General features: G+C 41.1%; 1 protein-coding gene across 10 annotated transcripts in view; it reads left to right on the top strand.

The window, feature by feature from the left end:
• The window catches only part of FHIT (fragile histidine triad diadenosine triphosphatase), a 1,503,390-nt gene extending 1,482,920 nt beyond the window's left edge, over positions 1-20,470 (top strand). For 9 of the 10 annotated variants that reach the window (XM_034956786.3, XM_063602792.1, XM_034956787.2 and 6 more), the window contains 2 exons: positions 17,452-17,552; positions 20,203-20,470. In XM_034956786.3, the coding sequence (XP_034812677.1) occupies positions 17,452-17,547 (96 nt within the window). In that variant the 3' untranslated portion in view covers positions 17,548-17,552; positions 20,203-20,470. The remainder of the gene's footprint in view (positions 1-17,451; positions 17,553-20,202) is intronic. The other variant, XM_063602790.1, reaches the window with a different exon arrangement.
• Positions 20,471-20,767: the final 297 nt, after the last annotated feature.

The following is a 20,767-nucleotide window of genomic DNA, read 5'->3' as shown; positions in this document are numbered from 1 at the left end:
AAAATACACAGAAACATACTATAACAGTTCAATCCGTGTAAATCATTTGAGAAGCTGTCCTAAATAGCAGAATGAGTTTATCTGAGGGGAAATTTTGAAACCAAAATAATTATCAGATGGCCATTTTTTTCAAAAAAAAAAAAAAAATCAAAACTAGTCCAGTATTGAGAAAACATGTTATTGGAATCAAATAAGCTGGCAGCAAAGTCTGCCGTTCCGTGTGTACTGCTATGGTATCCGAAACATAATTATCAAGTTTAAGTTAATTAGACTAATGCTCAGAAAATCTGGCCTGGCAGCTTGCGGTAAGTAATTATATATACTGATTAAAAATGTAATACGTGGTGAGCAGAGGCAAAGGCAACTCCATTCGACACAGCCTGTGCACATACATAATTAAGAAGCCATGTAGAAGAGTGCACACAATGAGAAGGAACTTTGTAGAAACTAGCAGGCGTCCAGCCAAGCCTTCTACAGGGTGGGATACAGGTTCCCACCTTACCCAATGGAGGGTGAGCAGGTGTCACTGTGGGGCCGGCACAGAGAGGGCACGTGACCATGGGTTCTCACTGGTTGGCAGATCACCCAAAACACACTCCGAGCCACAGCCTGGTGCTCCAGCCTGTCGTTTCTGTTTCCTCTCAAGTTTCCGCCTCAAAAGATGATTAGCTGTGAGACAGCCAGAGGTCAGCTTCCTTGTTGATCTTCTATCCTCCGAAATTATGAAATTGACATTAATTATGGGTCACAAATCAGGGTAGGATGCCAACCTCTGTGTGCAGGCACAAACATACCTTTTATTTGCCCTTCTGCTGGCAGAGTGGTTTTCTTTCCAGCTTTCCTTAAAGGAGGGAAGGAGATTGTTATGTGGGATCCAGGGGCAAAGACTTGAGGTACTCAAGGTTAGGCTGTCTACCCTGATTCTTTGTAAGTTTATTATGCTGTAAGAGTTTGATTCAGTAAATATAGTTACATTTTAAGATTGGTGAAGGCCACAGAGAAATCTTATTTTGTTCTGGATCTCTTTTACAATGTGTATCTGTTCCTGCCTCACTAGTATATCATATGGTTTAGATAACATAATTAAACTCTTATTTGAGGACTGAGGTTGGGTACAACTATGTCATCCTTCTGAATATCTACTGTGATAAGTTTATTTGGGCAAGAAGTATTTAGTGAGCCTCTCCTATGTGCCTAGCTTTGGTTTTATGAGGTCATGGTTAAGGTATTAGATTGAACCATATGACATTGATGTCTGGGAAGTCAAAGAAAAGATTGGCTATTGTGAAAAGACATGATTTTGCCCCCAGGAAACCTATAGAGTGGAAGATAAATTAGAAGCCACGTACAATAAGTGTCCTGAAATGGAACCATCTTGGAGGGCCACCTAAGTCCAGTGCTGGTGGATCAGGGGAAGAAATGTCATCCATGCAGGGAGAACAGTATGTGCAAAGGGCTGGTAGTGAGATACAAGGCAGTTGTTTAAAGAATAACTCCTACTCACATGAGATGGAAACAGGACAAAGGGTTGAGAGATGCAGGTAAAATGGTAAAGGCCTACTACTGTGCCAAGAAAACCATGTCCAGGACCAGTAACTCAGGACCAGAGCATTTGATGTCAAAGGATTAGGAGATGGAGTCGAAATTGCACTGGACCATTACCTAGAATTTCTGCTTTTTAAATAAGAGAACCCACAACATAAGCTCTGTCAGTTGTGATGTTCCAATTCAGAGACTAGATGCAGGCCACCCCTGTTATATTTAGTTGAGGGACCTTTTTAGTAGAGCAACACTGAGGCTTTTAGTCCAACATGGCAGAAGACTCAAGCAATTCACTGAATCTCCCTGGGCCTTTGTTCCCTTCTCTATAAAATGGGGATAATAATATTGTGCCTCTACCTACCCTAGAGTTCATCAAATAACATTCTGTATGCAAAAGAGCTTTAAGTTAGAGCCTCAATTTAGTCTGTATTGCTTAGCAAATGCTATGTATTGTTATATGAGGAGGGGGAATAGACAGAAAGGGAGTGGGACCCTGGAGTCCCAACTGCCTACTAGCTATGAGATCACATCTCTAAGCCTTAACTTCTTCATCTAAAAATGCAAATGACAGCACCATGGATGGGGTAGGTACTCTTATGAAGAGTAAATGAGATCATGTTTGTACTTGGCACTTAGCACATTGCCAGGCAGACAGCAAGCACTCAATAGAGCTCCATTAAAAATAACAGTAACAACAACATAATTATTCCATCCTTAATGTTGGGCTCCAGTCCTTTGATGTTTCCACTTTCCTGGAGCAAAAATTTCCCCAACATTGGACCGAGGGCATCTCTCCTTCAGCCAGGAACACCACTCCATTTTTCTTTTTGAGACCAAGTCTCACTCTGTTGCCCAGGCTAGAGTGCAATGATACAATCTCGGCTCACTGCAACATTCACCTCCCGGGTTCAAGCCATTCTCCTGCCTCAGCCTCCCGAATAACTGGGATTACAGGTGTCCACCACCCCACCTGGCTAATTTTTGCATTTTTAATAGAGATAGATAGGGTTTCACCATGTTGGCCAGGCTGGTCTCGAACTCCTGACCTCAGGTGATCCACCTGCCTCGGCTTCCGAAAGTGCTGGGATTACAGGCGTGAGCCACCGCGCCCGGCCCAGCTCTCCATTTTTCATAGAGTAGTATTTGTTCCTTGTGGTTTATCTGCATTTTGGCTGAAGGATCGAGTCCAGAATCTGACCCCTCTTGTTGTAAGTAGATGAGTTTTCTCTCCACCCAAGGCCCAAATAACCATTTGCAATGTGAAAGAACAGTTAATCAGGGGGTTGTTTTGCATCTGGGATGCCAGAAAATCACTTTTTTCTTGATTTAAAAGAAATTTAATTTTGGCATCTGGTAGACACAGTCTGATAACCAATTAGGAACTCTCACAGATTTTGAAGCAATAAATTGGCTACTAGGCTTTACTCTAATGTCAATGAACTGGGGTGAGTTATTGCCAAAATCAATCAAAAAGAGAGAAAGGAGCAAAATTGCTTGGAAATTAGTTTACTTCTTTCAATGTCTTGTCTGTGTTTCCTACCCAAATAGCAATCAGTGTGCTGTTTCATTCCCCAATGATAGGCAGAAGAAATGGAGACAGAGCTGCAAAGCCTTCCAAACAGCCTTCTTGGTGTGGGAATCAACATAAACAAAAGGACTAAAGAGATTATGAAATGTGGAAAGCATGCGAAATGTATATTACTACTGCGGACATGTTTATTAAAATCTGGGCAAGCATTTTGCTGTGAAAATAAAACATAAGAGCACATTTATGGAGAGGAGAACATTTGGATGACTATCTCACAGACATAAAGCTCTTAAGGCAGAGAAGTTTTAATTAAGAACAGCAACCTGTGTGAAGTGCTATACCCAAAATAGATCCTAGTCGGGATTCAGTGAAGGGATACATCAGTTTCAGACATCTGGAATCCAATTAATAACTCCAGTACTTTTATATGGCAAATGCTACTATGTTGCGACTTTTGTGGACATTTTGGAATGGGAGCTGGATTCCTATCTTGAGGAAAACTGCGGTCATCCGATGTTGTAATCTTACATGCCTCTCAAGGATGATCATTTCTGTTTGTTTTCCATCATAGCCTCCTTTTCTTTAGTTGTGTAAGTAGTTATGTTTAATGATGTTAATGAGTAGCTGCAAACCCATTGCCCAAAACAAAACCTATGATTTTGCTACTATCCCACATCTAACAGTATGATAGTCCCACACAAAAAACCATCCCCTTGTCTCCTCACATGGAGTCAGTCCAGCATCCTCAATCTATGCTCACCATTGCTTTGTGACTTTTCATATAGTTTTAGGCATCTCTATGGATTCCTAAAGTGCGTATATTTTTATTGTCTTTAGGGAATTTTTAAAAATTAATATATTGTTAAGATTTCTCCCTATGAGCTGTGTGTCACTATCAAACATTTGTTTTGCTTGAGCCATGGTATTTAATTATGTGAACATATCAGGGTTTATTCGTCTACTCTCTGGTGGGATGTTGGTCATTACTAGATTCTATCTATTTTAATCAGAGTTTCTTTGAACATTCTCATGCATGTCTTCTTGTACACATATGAGAATTTCTCTTGGTAATATACCTGGCAGTCATATTGTTGTAGATGTCAACTTTAGGAGGTAATGCTAAACTGTTTTCAAAAGAGGTTATTCCAGTATATCTTCTCAACCGCAATGCCAGAGCAATCCTGGGAGTCCATATCCTCTTTAGCCCACAGAATGGTTTCTCAGCACAGCTTGTCAATGAAGGATCAGACTGTCTGAGTAATAAGTCCAAGTTCTAACTCTTGATCAAGTTAATGTAAAACTATCACTTTCAAACATTGGTAATTTTGATTTCCACCTAAATCTAGCAGTACTGCAGTAAGATCCTCTTTCCTAGAGCATTGAAGCCTTGAAAGCAATATGGCCAAAGGGATACAAATGTCACATGGATGTTTGGGCTAGAAAGTTTTAAAGATCTGTGTCAATCCCTGATTCTAGGAACAGTCCATTTTCAAATATTTGTGTCTGGACCTTTACATAGATACCTGAAATTATAATTAGTTATTTCAAAGCATTTTTATCGTTGTCCTTTAAAAACCAATCAGTGAAACTCCTTTAAACCCTTGAGTGGCACTGAGGTGAGATTAACTGAAAGATTAGGACCCTTAAGTGACTTTTATAGGTTTTTCATTCATGAAGTTATAACTCTCAATAATATTTCAGCTTTGTGTATCTCTCAGCCATGGCTGTTTCTCCAGTACATCTTAAGCATCTCAGCCATAAATAATTGGAAGGTTAGGTACATAGTAGGCAGCTGAGAAAGGTGAGGGTATTGCTTTCCTAGCCTGAGGCTTCAAAATAGTCCCAAGCCTGGCATTGCATTTTAATTTTTCACTGTGCCAAAGCTGTGTGTGTGTGTGTTTGCAGTTGCCTTACATCTCTGTTGCCTATGCTGACTTCTGGAGAATGGTCAATTATAGGGCATATAAAATGAACAGTTGAACTCATAACAAGGAAATCTCAGTTTCTTTCAAGTATTCTGGTTAGAAAAAAAAGCATTTGAAATCCTCTGTGACGATCTGCTGTCATGCATGGTAAGCATAGCGTTTCAGCTGCATTCAAGGCTTTATGTCTTCATTAAAGAGGGTTTTTAAATGAAATAGAGAGAGGCATTTGGGAAAGGTTGGCTCCAATTTGTTTGTGCAACTCACATGGGCCAGGTTCTTTGAAGGGCATTGGAATAGCTCCATCAGAACTTAATGGATTTGTAGGCTGCACAGGGTATGTAGCTTCCAACGGGTGAGTGGCAGCTTCAGAGGGTGCAATTTTGTAATCAGAAGCAGAATGATCCTATTGTAGAAAGAAGGAATCGTGACCAATCCAGTGGACTGGTGAGTACCGTTGGAATATAGATTTTTATATTAGTCATTTTTCATCTGCCAGCATATGAGATCCAGTGCCAAGCACCTGGCTAGATGGTGCTGGGGTAGCTCTTTTGCTCTGCCAAACATATGGTGTGCATTCAGAAAGAAGTCTGTGAGGTCAGCCTGCATCCTTGCTGCTCCATGGTAGTCACCACATGTGCAAATAGCTTGCTGCTCACCTGCTTCTCTGGGGAAAGTTCATTATAGGCAGGGCTGATGTTAGGGTGTGTGAGAGACCCAGTAAGCAAACATTGAGCCCCAAAGTGTCATTGCCCATGTTCAGAGGCAGCGCTGGGTCCAGCTGTTCTGGGACGGCCTTTCTACCTTCAGCTCACTGAGTTTGGATTTATTACAGCTTTGCCTGTTTAATAGTCTTCTGCGCCTAGCACAAAGTAGGTGCTTGAAAAGAGTGATGTAACTGAAAGAATCATTGAGTCTCTCGTCTTCTAGCCCTTTAGCCTCCAGTGCTAAAGGGAAGAGAGATTTTCCCACTTCTCCACCTCATCTACCTTCTATCTGAGAACTTCCTCACTCGCCTTCAGCCAGTGCACAGACCATACAGATGCCTCCTTCTTCCCTTGGGGTGTTTGCACTTGCCACTCCTCAGCTGACTGTCCTTTCCTCAGAGCAGTCTTTTCTGACCATATTGTCTCAGGTAGCTCCCTCTTTTATTCCCTCCCAAGGCAGTGATAGATGATTACTTGCTAATTGCCTGCCTTCTCTCCTAGAATGTAAGCCTCCCAAAGGCACTACCTTGTCCAGCTTGATTACTATTACACCATAAAATACACTGTATACATGTTCATATTTGTTGAATAATTGAATGAATTCTGCAGAGAAACAAGCTTTAAATGCTTGGGGATCTGGATTGTTCAAAGGTCCCAGCTAGATCAGCTTCTTCAAATAGGTTTTATCTTGACAACCCAGTTGCTGCTGCCTGCAATGTTGTGTTGAGAAGGATTCTGTGGCTGTGCATTATTGGTTGCGTGCTGTGTGCTTGCCTCCCTCTCTTAGTTGTGTGTTTGCGTAGCATCTTGTAGTGCAGATTTTTCTTTCTCCTTGGAGAGTTTCCTTGCCTACACTGTGCTTCCGAAGACTCTGCAAGGTACCTTTGAAAAAAGAAGCCACATGTAGCAGAAGCAAATAGGAAATGAAATGTTCAGGAGATTCCAACAAAAGCAGAAATTGGCCCTATGCCTCTTCCCATTCCTTGTTCTGAGTACTGTGGGTTGACATCACTCTAGGATTAAAGGAGAACAGTCTTGCTTAAACACCAATATCTGAAACACCGGCGGGGGGGTGAAAAAGGCTTACAGAACATGACTGGCCAAGGAAATTGCTTTTTGAATAAATGCTTCCTTCTCTGAAGTCTGCTTCATCACAAACCTCCTTTTCAGAAGGAGTTTCATTTCATTTCTCAGTGAGCGTGTTTTTAGAAACAGAGGCCTGAGGAAATCAAACTGGCAGAGATCTCTAGTCCCTTTTGCCTCACCAGTTTTCTACCCACTGAAAAACCAGAAGGGTTCAGATATGATGGCGCCTGGGGTGAGGTGTTGGTGATCAGCGATTAATTCCTGAAAACTGCCCTGAGATGCAATTTTCCCCTCAGAAGAGGTTTTCCAGCAGGGCCCTCCGGGCTTAGAGGTTGATCCCTATTTGCAGTGTTAGTTTTGCTTTCTATGCTGTTTTACCACCCATGTTTTCAACTATGTTAACTGAAAGAACGTTCCCAGGAATTTATAGAGTGGATCAGAAGAGCACCAGACATACAGCAAATTTGTTTGGATGAGACATACAGTTTGCTGCATGTCTGGATCCACTAGTGTATCGAGTGTTTGTATGTCTCATCCAAACAAATACCACTCTGAGTTATCCATGTTACATTGGTTGAGTGATTTAAGTTCCTTGTTTTATGTGGAAAATGGGGATGATGAGCTAGCATAGCCAGTATATTGGGAGGAAAAGTGTAATTTAGTGACGTATTTGACCAATGCTTATTGAAAACCTACTACAGTAGTCCCCTCTTATCTCCAGTTTCACTTTTCACAGTTTACCATAGTCTGAAACTACTAAATGAAAAATTCTAGAAATAAACAATTCATAAGTAAGTTTTCATTGTACAACGTTCTGAGCAGTGTGACAAAATTGCACGCTGTCCCACTCTGTCCTGCCCAGGATGCGGATCCTCCCTTTGTCCAGTGTAGCCATGTTGTCTACACTACCCGCCTGGTAGTCACTGAGTAGCCATCTCTGTTACCAGGTTGACTGTCATGAAATCACAGTGCTTATGCCCAAGTAACCCTTCATTTTCCTTAATAACAGCCCCAAAGCATAAGAGTAGTGATGCTGGCAATTCAGATATGCCAAAAAGAGGACATAAGGTATTTAAGAGAAAAGGTGAAAGTTCCTGACTTAATAAGGAAATAAAACAAATTATATGATGAAATTGCTGGTAGGGCGCAGTGGCTCACACCTACAATCCCAGAACTTTGGGAGGCCGAGGCGGGCAGATCATGAGGTCAGGAGTTCGAGACCAGCCTGGCCAACATGGTGAAACCCCATCTCTACAAAAACTAGCCAGGTGTGGTGGTGCACTCCCGTAGTCCCAGCTACTGAGAAGGGTGAGGCAGGAGAATCACTTGTACCCAGGAGACAGAGGTTGCAGTGAGCCGAGATCACACCACTGCACTCCAGCCTGGGCAACAGAGCAAGACTCCATCTCGAAAAAAAAAAAAAAGAAATTGCTAAGATCCTCTGCAAGCAGGGATCTTCTGTTTGTGCAATTGTGAACAGTGCATTGTTACAATTGTTCTATTTTATTCTTGGTTGTTAATCTCTTAACCTGTACCTGTACCTGATTTATACATTCAACTTTATCATAGGTTTGTGTATGTGTAGAAGAAAACAGAGAGCATACATAGGGTTCAGTACTATCCATGGTTTCAGGCATCCACTGGGGGAAGAAGGGGGATTCCTATACTGGTATCAGATACAGCAAGCCGAGAGGATAGGAAGATGGATGTTACTCTGATTGGGCAATATGGGGACTAGACAGGAAGATTTTGTTTTTACCAAGTTTGATATTGTTTAGGGCTTACTATTATTTGAAAAGCAAAGAACTACTGGGCGAGTGCAAATTATTTCTCTACTGAACCCTGGGAGTCAGGCTCTTGCCACAGTGGGATTTTCGTCTGACATATCAGACCCAACTATTGGGCAAAATCGTTCTGATCCCTTACAAGGTTGAGAAGAAAATCATAGCAATGGGGTGTCCTAAGAATATCAACCCCTTAGTAGCTCCTCACAGCCCAGTTCCAGGCTCCTGTTCTTCAGCTGTCCTGATGTTGTGTTGTAAGAAAGTTCTAGGCCGAGCACAGTGGTGCATGCCTATAACCCCAGCACTTTAGGAGGCGGAAGCAGCTGGATCACTTAAGCCTGGGAGGTTGAGGCTGCAGTGAGCTGGCCACTACACTCCAGACAGAGTGAGACCTTGTCTCAAAAAAAAAAAAAAAAAATTACCTCTAAATGGTGGCTAATCAGGGAGCAGTGTTGCAGGTCCAGGAGGCAGTGTCTGGGGTTGTTTGTTTTTCTCAGATACACATTTGAGGATAGAATTACTGATGGTCTCCCTGACAGGAAGTGACTACCTTTGATGTTTTAATTGAAATCAACTCTGCTCAGGACCTGGAGCTGCAGTTGCTCTTTGCTGAGATGCTCCTAACAGGCTTTCAATGGAAAACTGCGAACTTTCATGTCTAATCAATTCCAGTGATTTTTTTTGATGGCATGGGCATACTCCAACAAACCTGAAATGCCCACCTTGGTTCGTGGAGGTTTTATAGGGTACATAGTATGTTCCAAAGACTATTCATAATGCAGTTAGTGGAGTAATATCTGGTCCAAATTATGATGCTAGCAAAGTCTCATTTGCTGCTTTGGCAATCGGCTTGACAATGTGATACTTCAATGTATAATTGGATAAGCAATTGGGTTCTGTTATAGTACAGTGGTTTGGCATAATTATTTTCCAGCACTGTGATTTTCTAGTTAATACTTAATTTTGGGGGTTACAAATTCTTAAACATCAACACTCTATACCCCTTGAAAATGGGATGCCACTAATTAATATAAAAGCTTATTTCAGCATTTTGGCCCCACAGGCAGCACTAAAAATATTTGCTTTTACTCAAGCAAGTTATGCTTAAGTCAAAGCTTTGGCAACTAATCAAATGATTAATGCTCCATTGATTACTTGAATTTCTGTTCAGAAAAGGAGGAGGAACTGGGCTTTTGAACTTTCACAGTGAGTAGAAGGACCTGAAGGTAATTTGTTTGCACATAGATATCTCACAGTCTAGTGCTTAGTCCAAGGCTCCAGCTCACAGGATAGAGAAGGGAAGCAATGAACATATTTTTATACTAAGTAATATTCAAAGAACTTCAGCGTTCTAAGGTATCACAAGTGGCAGGCAGAGGTTTATGGTCCAAGACCATTTTCTGTCTCAAGTGAAAGCAACTGGTGATTCATTGGGCCACCAAGAAAGTCCAGCGTGGGCGCCAGTCTGCTCAGTAACCAGCACATAGACAAAGGAAGCTCCATGTCTGGCAGGAAAAATGTACTGAAAGGATAGTGGCAGGGAGGTGCCAGAAGCATGAAAGCATCCAGAATCGTGAAATATGACTCAATCAGAATGGTCCAGGAAGGCTTCTCGGGAACTTTGAGAAGTGAATGATGGAAGAGAGGCAGAATGGATATTGGGCAAAAACAGTGATTTTCACACTAGTTCAGAGCAATCTTGGCAGGGAAGACAGGATCTCTGTGTGCTTTAGAGACAAGCACCAGGGAGAAAGCTGCCAGATGACAAGGTCCATCTATAGTGAGGGGCCACGTCCTCTCACTTAGTGGCCATGACGCTAACTAGCCTATGGGGCAAATGAGCCCCCTCTCCTCATCCATACTGCCCTCACTCCCAAACTTTCTCTTCTGATTGTTGCCATCACTTTCTCCCTTTAATTCATTATTCTTCCAGGACATTCTTTATGAGCAATTATTCTAGTCCTTTTACTTCCTTGCCTCTGATCCTTTCATATCTTCTCATCACACCAAAAATAGAATCCAAACTTCTCAGCCCTGCCCACAGGGTGCAAATGATCTGCCATCCCCCCAAGTCCTCTCTCTCACTCTTCCAGCCTGTTACCCAACCACCACACTTCCTTGAAGGTCTGCACTTGCTGTTCTTTCTGCTTGAAATATTCCTTCCTGCCCCTTTACTTAAATACTCATTATTCACACCTCAGCTTATATGCTACATCTTCAGCGAAGCCTTCCTTTAAAAGCCTGCCCTACCCAAAGTTCTACCATCCCCTATACCATTTTTTGACGGAGTTCTTATAACATGAAATTATTTTGACTCCCATGCATCCATGAAAAATGAAGCTTTCTAGAACTCAGCCCAGTAGAAACTGCCACCCACAAGCATTAAAGGCCAATGCATCACCCTCACATCTTGAGTCACCCTTTCCCACCTCAGTTGTACTTCCTTCCCCAGGGGCCATTTCTCAAGCTGTTAATGCCATAATTTCACACCATTTCATTTCATATATTTTTAAAATTGATTCTTACGCTTAACTTAAATTTACTTTAAAAGGAGACTTGACATGATTTGTCATAAATGAGAGATGTCCCTAAAAATAAATATGATCTAAACAAAACAATCTTATTATATTCTAGCCAGTCTGGATGGCTCTTCTCTTTCTCTTAGAGGTGTTGTTGATGCCTTATCAAGGACATACTAGTCCACTGAGACTTTATTCTTGAACAGTCAGAGGGACTGAAAGATCACTGAAAAGGGAATAAGTTTCTCTCAGTAAGATTCAAAGCTGTTTGCAGCTTTGCATTTGTAGGACCGGAGACCATCTTTTAGACCCCTGTTGTGCGTGCCTATTCCATCTTTAAACAGTGGAATGTTAAGGCTTCTCAAAGTGGCAAATTTCAGCTCTCTTGCTAACTCCGATACATGTTAGTAGCTGCCTAGAAGCCAGGTCAGGATTCATCAGGGAACAGTGCTGTAATTAGTTGGTGAAGCTGACCATGGGTACAAGTTACCTTGCTGGGGAACTGGTACTCACATCATGTGTTTAACGAAGCTGTTCCCATTGCCCAGAATTACCCTTTCTTCAAAATCTCATTACCATCTTTTAAGCCCAGTCCAAGTCCTTGATTTTTAAAAGTCAATCTCAGACCTGAATTCCAGCAAGAATTATTTTCTCTCCCCCTGCCCCAGATACTCCAAGAACACTTTGATGGAACTTCTAGTTCAGCAGTTAGGCCAGTATTAAATTATCTATGCATGAATCTGTCTGCCCTATTGCAGGTGAACCTGAGGAGGCAAAGATCTTGGGCTTATTTATCTTTGTATCTTTCATAAGACCTAGAACAGAGCCTGGAATATATCATGTGTTCATCAAACCTTGGTTGAATAGAAAGTAATAACAGAGGATCAGATCTAAAAAAACAATACAGTTATTTTCCTTTTGAGACTTTATATAAACCCCTGTGTAAACAGAACCGTCAACCCATAAGAAATGGTTTATTTAAGCTCTCTGCTTCTGTATGTTGTTTTATAAAAGTGATAATAATGAAATATGTTTTTATAAAAACATCCAAGTTTATATTCAGCCATTTGCTTCTGTAAGAAGAGCATTAAATTAGTTTTCCCCCGTTTGAAGACAATTTGGCATTTTACTCCAGGTTAGTTCCAAATTCTGAAAAACATTTAAATTATTGTGAACCATTCCTCCTACTGCATTCCATTACAGTGCTCTAAAGATGTCAATAGCAAAGGCGGTTTGAGCAATACAGCAGGGAATTAATCATTACCCCATATACCTTGTGATAACACACTCAGTGCACAGGAGGGAGCACAGTGTCAAAATCGACACGTATCAGTTCTTCAGTCAGAAATCCTGTTAACACTACCTTCCCCAAAAACCATTTCTAGCAGATAAAGTGGGATGACTGAAGATAGATTTTTTTTTTTAAGTCTCTTTTCAAAGCTGTGCAGAAATAGAATTCGCTTGGAGAGGCCATCACAGACTTCAGTCTGTTGAATATGAATAAAGACTTTGGTTCAAGTTTTTGCAAACTTTGTCACTTTGGCGTGCACTTTCCTCTAAAGAACAAAGCTTCTGTGAAAACCGTTTTGACTATTGTTGTTTCATCAGAAGGAAACCAGTATGTAATACATCAGCGTTGGTGTTGAGCATTTTCAGAGCAAGCAGAGTCACATTTAACTTACGTGACTTACCTGCAGAAAGGAGAGATGGAGAAATATAGTGCACTGAATCCCAGACACAGTCAGTTGGAAGTGCTGTTATTTTATGTACTACTAAGAAAGAAAAACACTGCCAATTAAATTATGACACACTTTTGGTTATAGGACATGTTTTGATTTCAAAGATGTTAAAATATGAAAAAATGTGCACCTTAGAACTGGTGAACTAAGGAATTAAAATAGTGCAGGTTGATTTACACTGCATTCCATGCAATAAGACCATGCAATAATAATAAGCCCTGGGGTGCACAAAATGATGGCCTTGAATTTTATCTTCTTGCACATGATCCCCTCTGTTTTTTCCAGGATTCACAGCCAGGCAACTTTGGGAACAACCTAGTTACCAAATGCAAGCCAAGTTCTTCCTGTGACACCTTTTTAAGGGGTCTGCTATGTTGAGTTGTCAAATAAAATACAAGAATCCCAGTTAACTTTGTATTTCAGGTAAACAACAAATCATTGTTTCATATAAGGATGTCTCAATACTGTATGAGACATCCTTATCCTAAAACAAGTCACTGAGTGTCTTGTATTTTTGTTTGCTAAATCTGGCAACCATACTCCTGGGGTATTGTCTACCTTTGACCTCCACCACATTCTTTTACCATAGGACCTTAGCTTTTACCATGAGAAGCCTCGATTAATACCTTACTCACTCCTTAGGACAGCTCTGAGGATTAGGGATTAGTGAGGGTCATTTTAGAGCTGAAGGAGGTACATTTCCTCCCCAAATTTGAGTGTCTCATTATAATAATCCTTCTACAAAGTAGTTAGGTCCAAAAGATACAGATCATTGGGGAACCATGGAGATGAAAAATACTTTTACTCCTAGAAACAACCTCTGTGGAGTTTTTAGTGCTCGCTGTCATTAGGTCAGTGTTATTTAGCCTAAAAATAATGCTAATGACTGACAGTAGTAGCAGCAGCAGGGAATATTAAATACCACTTAACTATGTGTCAGGCACGGCACTGCTCACCACTCTTTTTCCTACTCCCATTTTACAAAGGGGAAAACTGAGACACAAAGAGATTAAAGGAACTTTTGTTCTTCTCATTGTTCAAGCTCAGACCTAACTAACTCTCGCCTTCTTGGAGAGCCATTTTTGGATGATCCATAGATAACCTCTTTCCCTCCATCACTGTTTTTCATAACGTTTCTTTGTGAAACCAAGGTGATACTCAAAAGCCTTTGCAATGAGGCTAGCTCTATCCAGCACCCTTCCCATTTTGTAATCCCATCTCTCTAAGAATCAGCCATTTGGTGTCTAACCTCCCTACCTGGGTGCCCCAGGAGAACACTAAAGGAGTCTGTCTGGTTCAGTGTTCCAGTGCTAGGTCTGGCCCCTGGCATTACAGAGACAGAGCAACTGTCTTGTGTGTTAACAAGTAGTCACCGCCCTCCCCTGTGGGCAGCCAAAGTAATCTAGAAGGCTTATCAGAAGTGAAACTCCTCCATTAAAGTTCACCCATGGCAAATACTGCCTTTTGGATAAACTACTATTTAAGATCATTAGGGCTTTCTCTCCGTTAGCCAGGCAAGAAGTTGCAGCCACCAGGTTCTTGGGTTGCTTTAGGGAAATGGAACTTTACTCCAAACTGTAGCATTTTTAATCTTCAAGTCACCTGGATGGATCTTCTAGGACACAAGTCTTGCCCACCAGGGCCTTTCCCAGGCTCCCTATTTCTGCAGAGATTAAAAACATTCAAAGGCTCCTGAACTGCATCCGCCTCTTAGTGTTGCTAAGACAAGCCTTGTAGGCCAGACATCCCATGGACAGAGCATAAATAGAAGAAAAGCAGTTCTAGGGCAAGGTTTGCAAAGGACAGCAGTAGTACTGTTGATAGGATCACAAGCAATGTGCTTAAAGGCAAACGGATTCTTTCTATAAGTGTGTGGGCTCTGTCTACACACTTCTTCCAAAAAGCAGTGATTCTCAACAATAAGTGCACCTTAGAATTGGCTGAGAAGTTTTGTTTTAAATCCCCAAACCCAGGCTGCCCCAGACCAAATAAATCAGAATCCCTGGGGTGGGTTTTATTTTTTAAAGCTTCCTAGATGATTACAGTGGGCAACCAGGGTTGAGTGCCTCTGTTCTAAACAGAACCACATGCTTCCATCTGGGGCTTTTAGGAGGGAAATCTCATAACTTTTAAAAGCTAGGTACAACAGAGTTTTTGCAAAGATGATTAGTTTTTGTTTTATTTATTTCCTATTTCCCAAAAACTTCTAAGGGTTGGCACAATGTTGCCATCTGTAAGGCATATGACAATAACAGACGGTCGCCTAATAACCAGGAAGGCATTAACATTCACAGGCTCTAAATTATTTGGATTCATCTGGTATGATCTGTGTTGATGAGGCCACTTAATGCTTTATTTCTGTGTCTTCCAATGGCAGTAGCAGAAGTGGGAAGGCCATATTTCCTGGGCTTTGCATGTCTCTTTGTCATCCTATTGAATTGTTATAAGATGGATTTATAACAGACCTCAAGGTAGTATCAAAATGAAAATTAGTTCTTCAGTAGAAGAATAGCAATCCCGTTTGCCTTGCCTGTAGCAACTGCAGCATGTTTGCCTCTGCAAGAAAGGAAATGACTTCTTAATGTGGTTTTCTTTCACTAAGGAGAATTAAATCTACATGGCAAAATGTAAAACCAGCGTGCTGGCAGCCAAATTCTGAAGGGAAGATCCATGACCCTCATAAACATATTTGTGGCCCGGTTATATGCTAATGAGCCTCATTTAGGCTCAAACTTACCAGGAGTGGAAATATAGCTCAGCGGGAGTGTGAGGCTATGGTTCCCTCACTGTTTTGCCTTCTGTATCAACGTTGAGCTGCAATAAATGGGGAAATTTCTCCACCTGCTGCAAGCTGCCAGGGTAGAGGCCTCTAGGTTAGATTTAGAGTTTGGGGCCTGAGATAGCAAAAGTCATTTATTGGTTGATAGACTTTTTGCTGAGTTGGCAAAATTATTTTTAAAGGATCAACTTTTAAAAAGTCGATATTTTAATCATTAAGAAGTTGACCTTTTTCAAAATGGAGTGGAACAGTATCTGTGGGATGGTCTTTAGGGACACTGTAGATCCCTCAGGATGAATAAAAAGGCAAAAGTTGTTGGGGATAATACTGGCACCTACCACTACCTAGCTGGGTGATCTTTGGACCGGGGTATGAACTTCCTCAGAACTCAGTTTCCTCCACAGTAGCATGGGGTTAAGTAGCGTCAGTTTTATGAGTTATTGTAAGGATTAAACGAAATAATGTATATCAAAGAAATAATGTGCGCCTTTCACATCATAAATGCTAGCTATCATTGGTGCTATTAAATTGTCTCAATCCCAAATGACTTTTAACACGTAACACAAAATACTACACTGTGCATTCCCATGAAGAATGAACGGATAACCTGCAGCATTTTACAATGTATAGAGGCACACACAGAAACAATAAATTTAGTTAATGAAATTGAATCATAATAGGAGGTTAAGGGAGAAAATTGAGCATTTCTAAGGAAGAGAGTTCTGAGAACATCCTCTCTGATAGAATTGAAATTGTATTCACTCTATATGTAAATCTGAGACATACACACAATTTTTTAAAATACCTGTAATCTGAGGAGGAATTTAAATGATTCAAGTGTTAATTTTGGGACAAATTGTTAATTTTTTGTAAGTTGTTTTCTCATTTAATCTCTTTTACTGTTTCCCTACTTGAAGCCTCTTTCAATGGAAATACTTATTACTTACTCAGTTCTCATGGCCCTTGTGTTATTATCATAAATTTGGTTCACTGAACAAAACTGCTCAGAGCTCATGCAAGAGAGTCTAAACCAAACAGAGTAGGAGGTAAACCACAGGCCACCTTGAAGGAGGGGATTATGGGTTGGTGGCAAACTCAATGCCTTCAAAATCCAGGAAGTAAAATAAATGAATGAGGCCTATTAAACATAAGAAAATTAGAAGAGTGTGGGGGAGATTCTGGGAATGGCAAATGCTCCCCATTCCCCCACTTCATCCCAATCTGTGATCACCTGTATTAGTCCATTCTTACAGTGCTATAAGGAACTACCCGAGGCTGGGTAATTTATAAGGAACAGCAGTTTAATTGGCTCATGGTTTCTCAGGCTGTACAGAAAGCATGGTTGGGGAGGCCTCAGGAACCTTTCAATCATGGCGGAAGGGAAAGCAGGCACGTCTTCTGTGGCTGGAGCAGGAGGAAGAGAGAGTGGAGGGAGGTGCTACACACTTTTAAACAATAAGGTCCCCCAATAACTCACTATCATGAGAACAGCACCAATGGGGAATTCTGCCTTGATGGTCCAATCACTTGCCACCAGGCCCCACCTCCGACACTGGGGATTCTAATTTGACATGAGATATGGGCAAGGACACAGACCTATATCATATCATCACCCCTCTCAGCCTCAGTAGATGATTACAAGATGGCAAATGATCTGATTATTTTAAATGTGGATTCTCGTATAAAGCCTCTCTATTTGCAAGTTTTAGCAACTGAAACAATTAAAAGATACACCTACTGGCCTCTAATTTGCAAATTTTGTTCAGTCTCCCCCAGCCCCCCGAAATTTGTTCAAGGAGATCCCAAGGGCCCATGAAAGAGCCTCTTCCATTTTTTTCTCCAAAGCTCCAGAAACATGACAAGGAGGACTCTCCTGCCTCTTGGAGATCAGAGGAGGAAATGGCAGCAGAAGCCGCAGCTCTGCGGGTCTACTTTCAGTGACACAGGTAAAGACTGCATTTCGTCATCACCCAGACCCTTCCGTGGGCCTCAGGAAAGAGGCTGCACTCTCAGAATGGGGATGCACAAAAACACCTTCACCAACATCCTAGGGTGGTGGCTGCAAAGGACAAAAAGCTGGAGGGGAGAAAACCCTGGCCCCTGAGTACTGTATTCCCAGCCTCCCAGTCTCTTCCAACTCTCCTGCCTCTTCACTCTCTTCTTCCAAGCCAGTGCCCCCAGCCCACCACCACCTTTCTCCAGTCTTTCCTGCGGTGGTGCTCCTCCAGAATCCAATGTTCACAAAGCAGACCTTCTGTCATGCACAACTTCTTGTTTAAAAGGTCAACCCCAACTTAAGGGTATGACATGGCCCTTAGGCTCAAGTCTGTCTGCAAAGCCCTGTAAACCAGCTTTCTCTGCCTCCCTAACACACCCCCAGGCAAACTCCTCTGCCTTCACTGAGTGGACTCTTCTCTTCAGTTGCTATTTGGTAAATTGCCCTTCACATTTCCCTTTATGTTCGGCTCCTAGGAAGCTCAGGCCACAGGGAAAAGTCAAGGCTTGATAGAATTAATCTTTATCTTAATGATGGCTAACTAACTGTTGAGAGAGCATAGGTTTAAGACTCTGGTAGAAAGATAGCTATAGCCAATTTCCTTGTCAAAATGCTTCTACTCCAAATTTTTATGCAGTGTCTGAGGAACTCATGCCTAGATCTATCTGGCAATCTATATTATCCCTCCTAGTCTCAGTTCATATAGTAGACTGCTGGAATGACTGAGGGTGATGTGTTTGGTCTGTAAACAAAAAGTGTTAAAGAAGGCCAGGTACAGTGGCTCATGCCTATAATCCCAACTACTTGGGAAGCTGAGGCAGGAGAACTGCTTGAACCTGGGAGGCAGAGGTTGCAGTGAGCTGAGATCATGCCACTGCATTCCAGCCTGGGTGACAGAGCAAGACTCAGTTTCAAAAAAAACAGAAGAGAGAGAGAGAGAGAAATGTATCTATCTCTCTGAAATTTGTTTATAAATATAGGGTTACCATGTAATACTGGCCTATATCTAGACTAAAAAAATTACTTGTTTATCTGAAATTCAGATTTAACTGGTATCTTGTATTTTTTCTGGCAAATCTGTTAATAAACTCCCATGGACCCCAGTTACAGATCCTCTCCTATAAATAGTTTCTTTTTCGTTTTTAGAATTAGATAATTACAAATTAAAATTAGGCAATTCTTCATCTGACCTGTGAATAAATATGTTCATGTTATAAGTTGCAGAAGTAGATCAGATACAAATAAAAAACAAAATTAGTGAACAAATGCTGGTAGCAATTGAATTGATTGGAAAAATTGTATCAACCACTTAGTGATCATGATTTAGTGATCACGATTTTTAGCTAGAAAACACATTCATTGTATTCTGATTTCACTTTGAAATGTAAGTAAGTCTTTACTGGATAGCTTTAAATATATGTGCACTTGGCCTTTCTCTCCCCAGCCCTCTTTTTAGAGTATTCTAAATAATTAAAGACCCAGACTACCTTGCCCCCTATTGTTGTTCAAATATGGTGTTGTACTCAGATCCTTGCATTCTAGAAAGCTTCTTTCATTCTCCCATGTCATAAGTTTGTCAGCTCTGCAGTCAGTTGCCTGGGGGGATATGGCAAGTGCTATAACAGAGGCTGTCTTTCATATTTTATTTTGAACGTTTTCCACTGTTCACCATCTCGCTCTCATTTTTTTAAGGATCAAGCTAGTTTACCTAAGAACATAGGCCTATGGGCATGACTACAAACCTCTTTCTGTTCCTCTTATGAAGGCCAGTATGTCATTTTAGAGTGCCCTGTTCAAATTTAAATGGGGTGACAATACCTCAGACTTGACTGCCTAGGTTGAATTTTTTCTCCTAGGTTTTCTATGCAGTGGATATTTTCAGGTAGAGGCTAGAAAGCTTTAGCCTTTTTCCCAAGGCTTGCTGAATTGTAGGATTTTTGTCTTAGAATGCTTTTTCTAGACACTTTAAGAAGATTCAAACTTATTACCCAAATTTCCTGTAGGCTTTGTTTTGTCAGTTTTTGCTTCTGTCTTGCCTGGAGGCCTGACATCTCCTGTCTTCCAGGTAAATTGACTTCCCTTGTACATCTTACCAGAAAGATATTTACCCTAACTTGTTACACAAACTATTGCCACAGTACCTGTGGATTTTTAAGTTAACTAACATGTGTATTTCTCTTTAAAGGTTTTGTGCACAGACCAAACAAATCACCCTCAGTCTTCCCAGCAGTCAGATGTGGTAACTAAGACTAGGATGGATAATATAGGTTGTGAGGTGGCAAACAACTTAGGGTCCTAAGATTTTGCCAAGACTGTCATCATTACCTGGAGTATAATGGGACTAAATATACCTCCCTTTAAGGACAATGGAAACATTCTATTGAAACCATCCTCACAGGGTTAACAAGAATTAATTAGATGCTGGGTTCTGGACAGAAATATAGTTGTAATTAAGCATTAATCAGGCTGCACTTTGGCCCACTTCTTCGTAACCAAAAGTCCCAGAGCACCAGATGCTAACCATTTGCCTCATTGTTCCTACAGAGAAGATTTCTGATGTTAGAATCATAAGGCCTTTGTTTGTTTAAAAATTGCTTAAGATGTTTTTCAGATCCTGAATTCCAGCAAAAGAGCTGTTGCCAACCAGTTTGAAGACCCCCCTCCCCTTCCCCAAGAGGAACTGAATCAGCATGAAAATGCAGTTTCTTCATCTCACCATCCTGTATTCTTCAACCAGTGATCCCCCACCTCGGTCACTCCAACTCCCTTAAAATACCTAGACCTAAACGGCTCAGACAGGCAGATTTGAGGTTTCCCCCTGTCTCCTTATTCGGCAGCCTTATGATTAAACTTCCTTCTCTGCTGCAACCCTGTGTCTCGGTGTATTGACTTGCCATGCATTAGGCAACAAACCTATTACAGTTACTTTTTTAAAGGAAATTCAATCATTGGATTGGTCCACCTGCTTATTTATTTCTTCCCTTTTCAAAAAAAATGTCTACATATTGAATTTTTATACATTAAGTGGTTCATGAAACCCCTGAAATGTGTTAGTAAATAGGGCAATTATGAAATATTTGGACATAGCTAGACTTTAAAAATTGTTAATCTGAAGGTCAGATAGACTTGGCCTTCTCCAGCTCTCGTGATTATTCCCTCAGCAGC

Source organism: Pan paniscus, chromosome 2, assembly GCF_029289425.2.
Source record: "Pan paniscus chromosome 2, NHGRI_mPanPan1-v2.0_pri, whole genome shotgun sequence".
NCBI lineage: Eukaryota > Metazoa > Chordata > Mammalia > Primates > Hominidae > Pan > Pan paniscus.
Note: the sequence above shows the minus strand (reverse complement) of the source record. Positions and strands in the feature narration are given on the sequence as shown.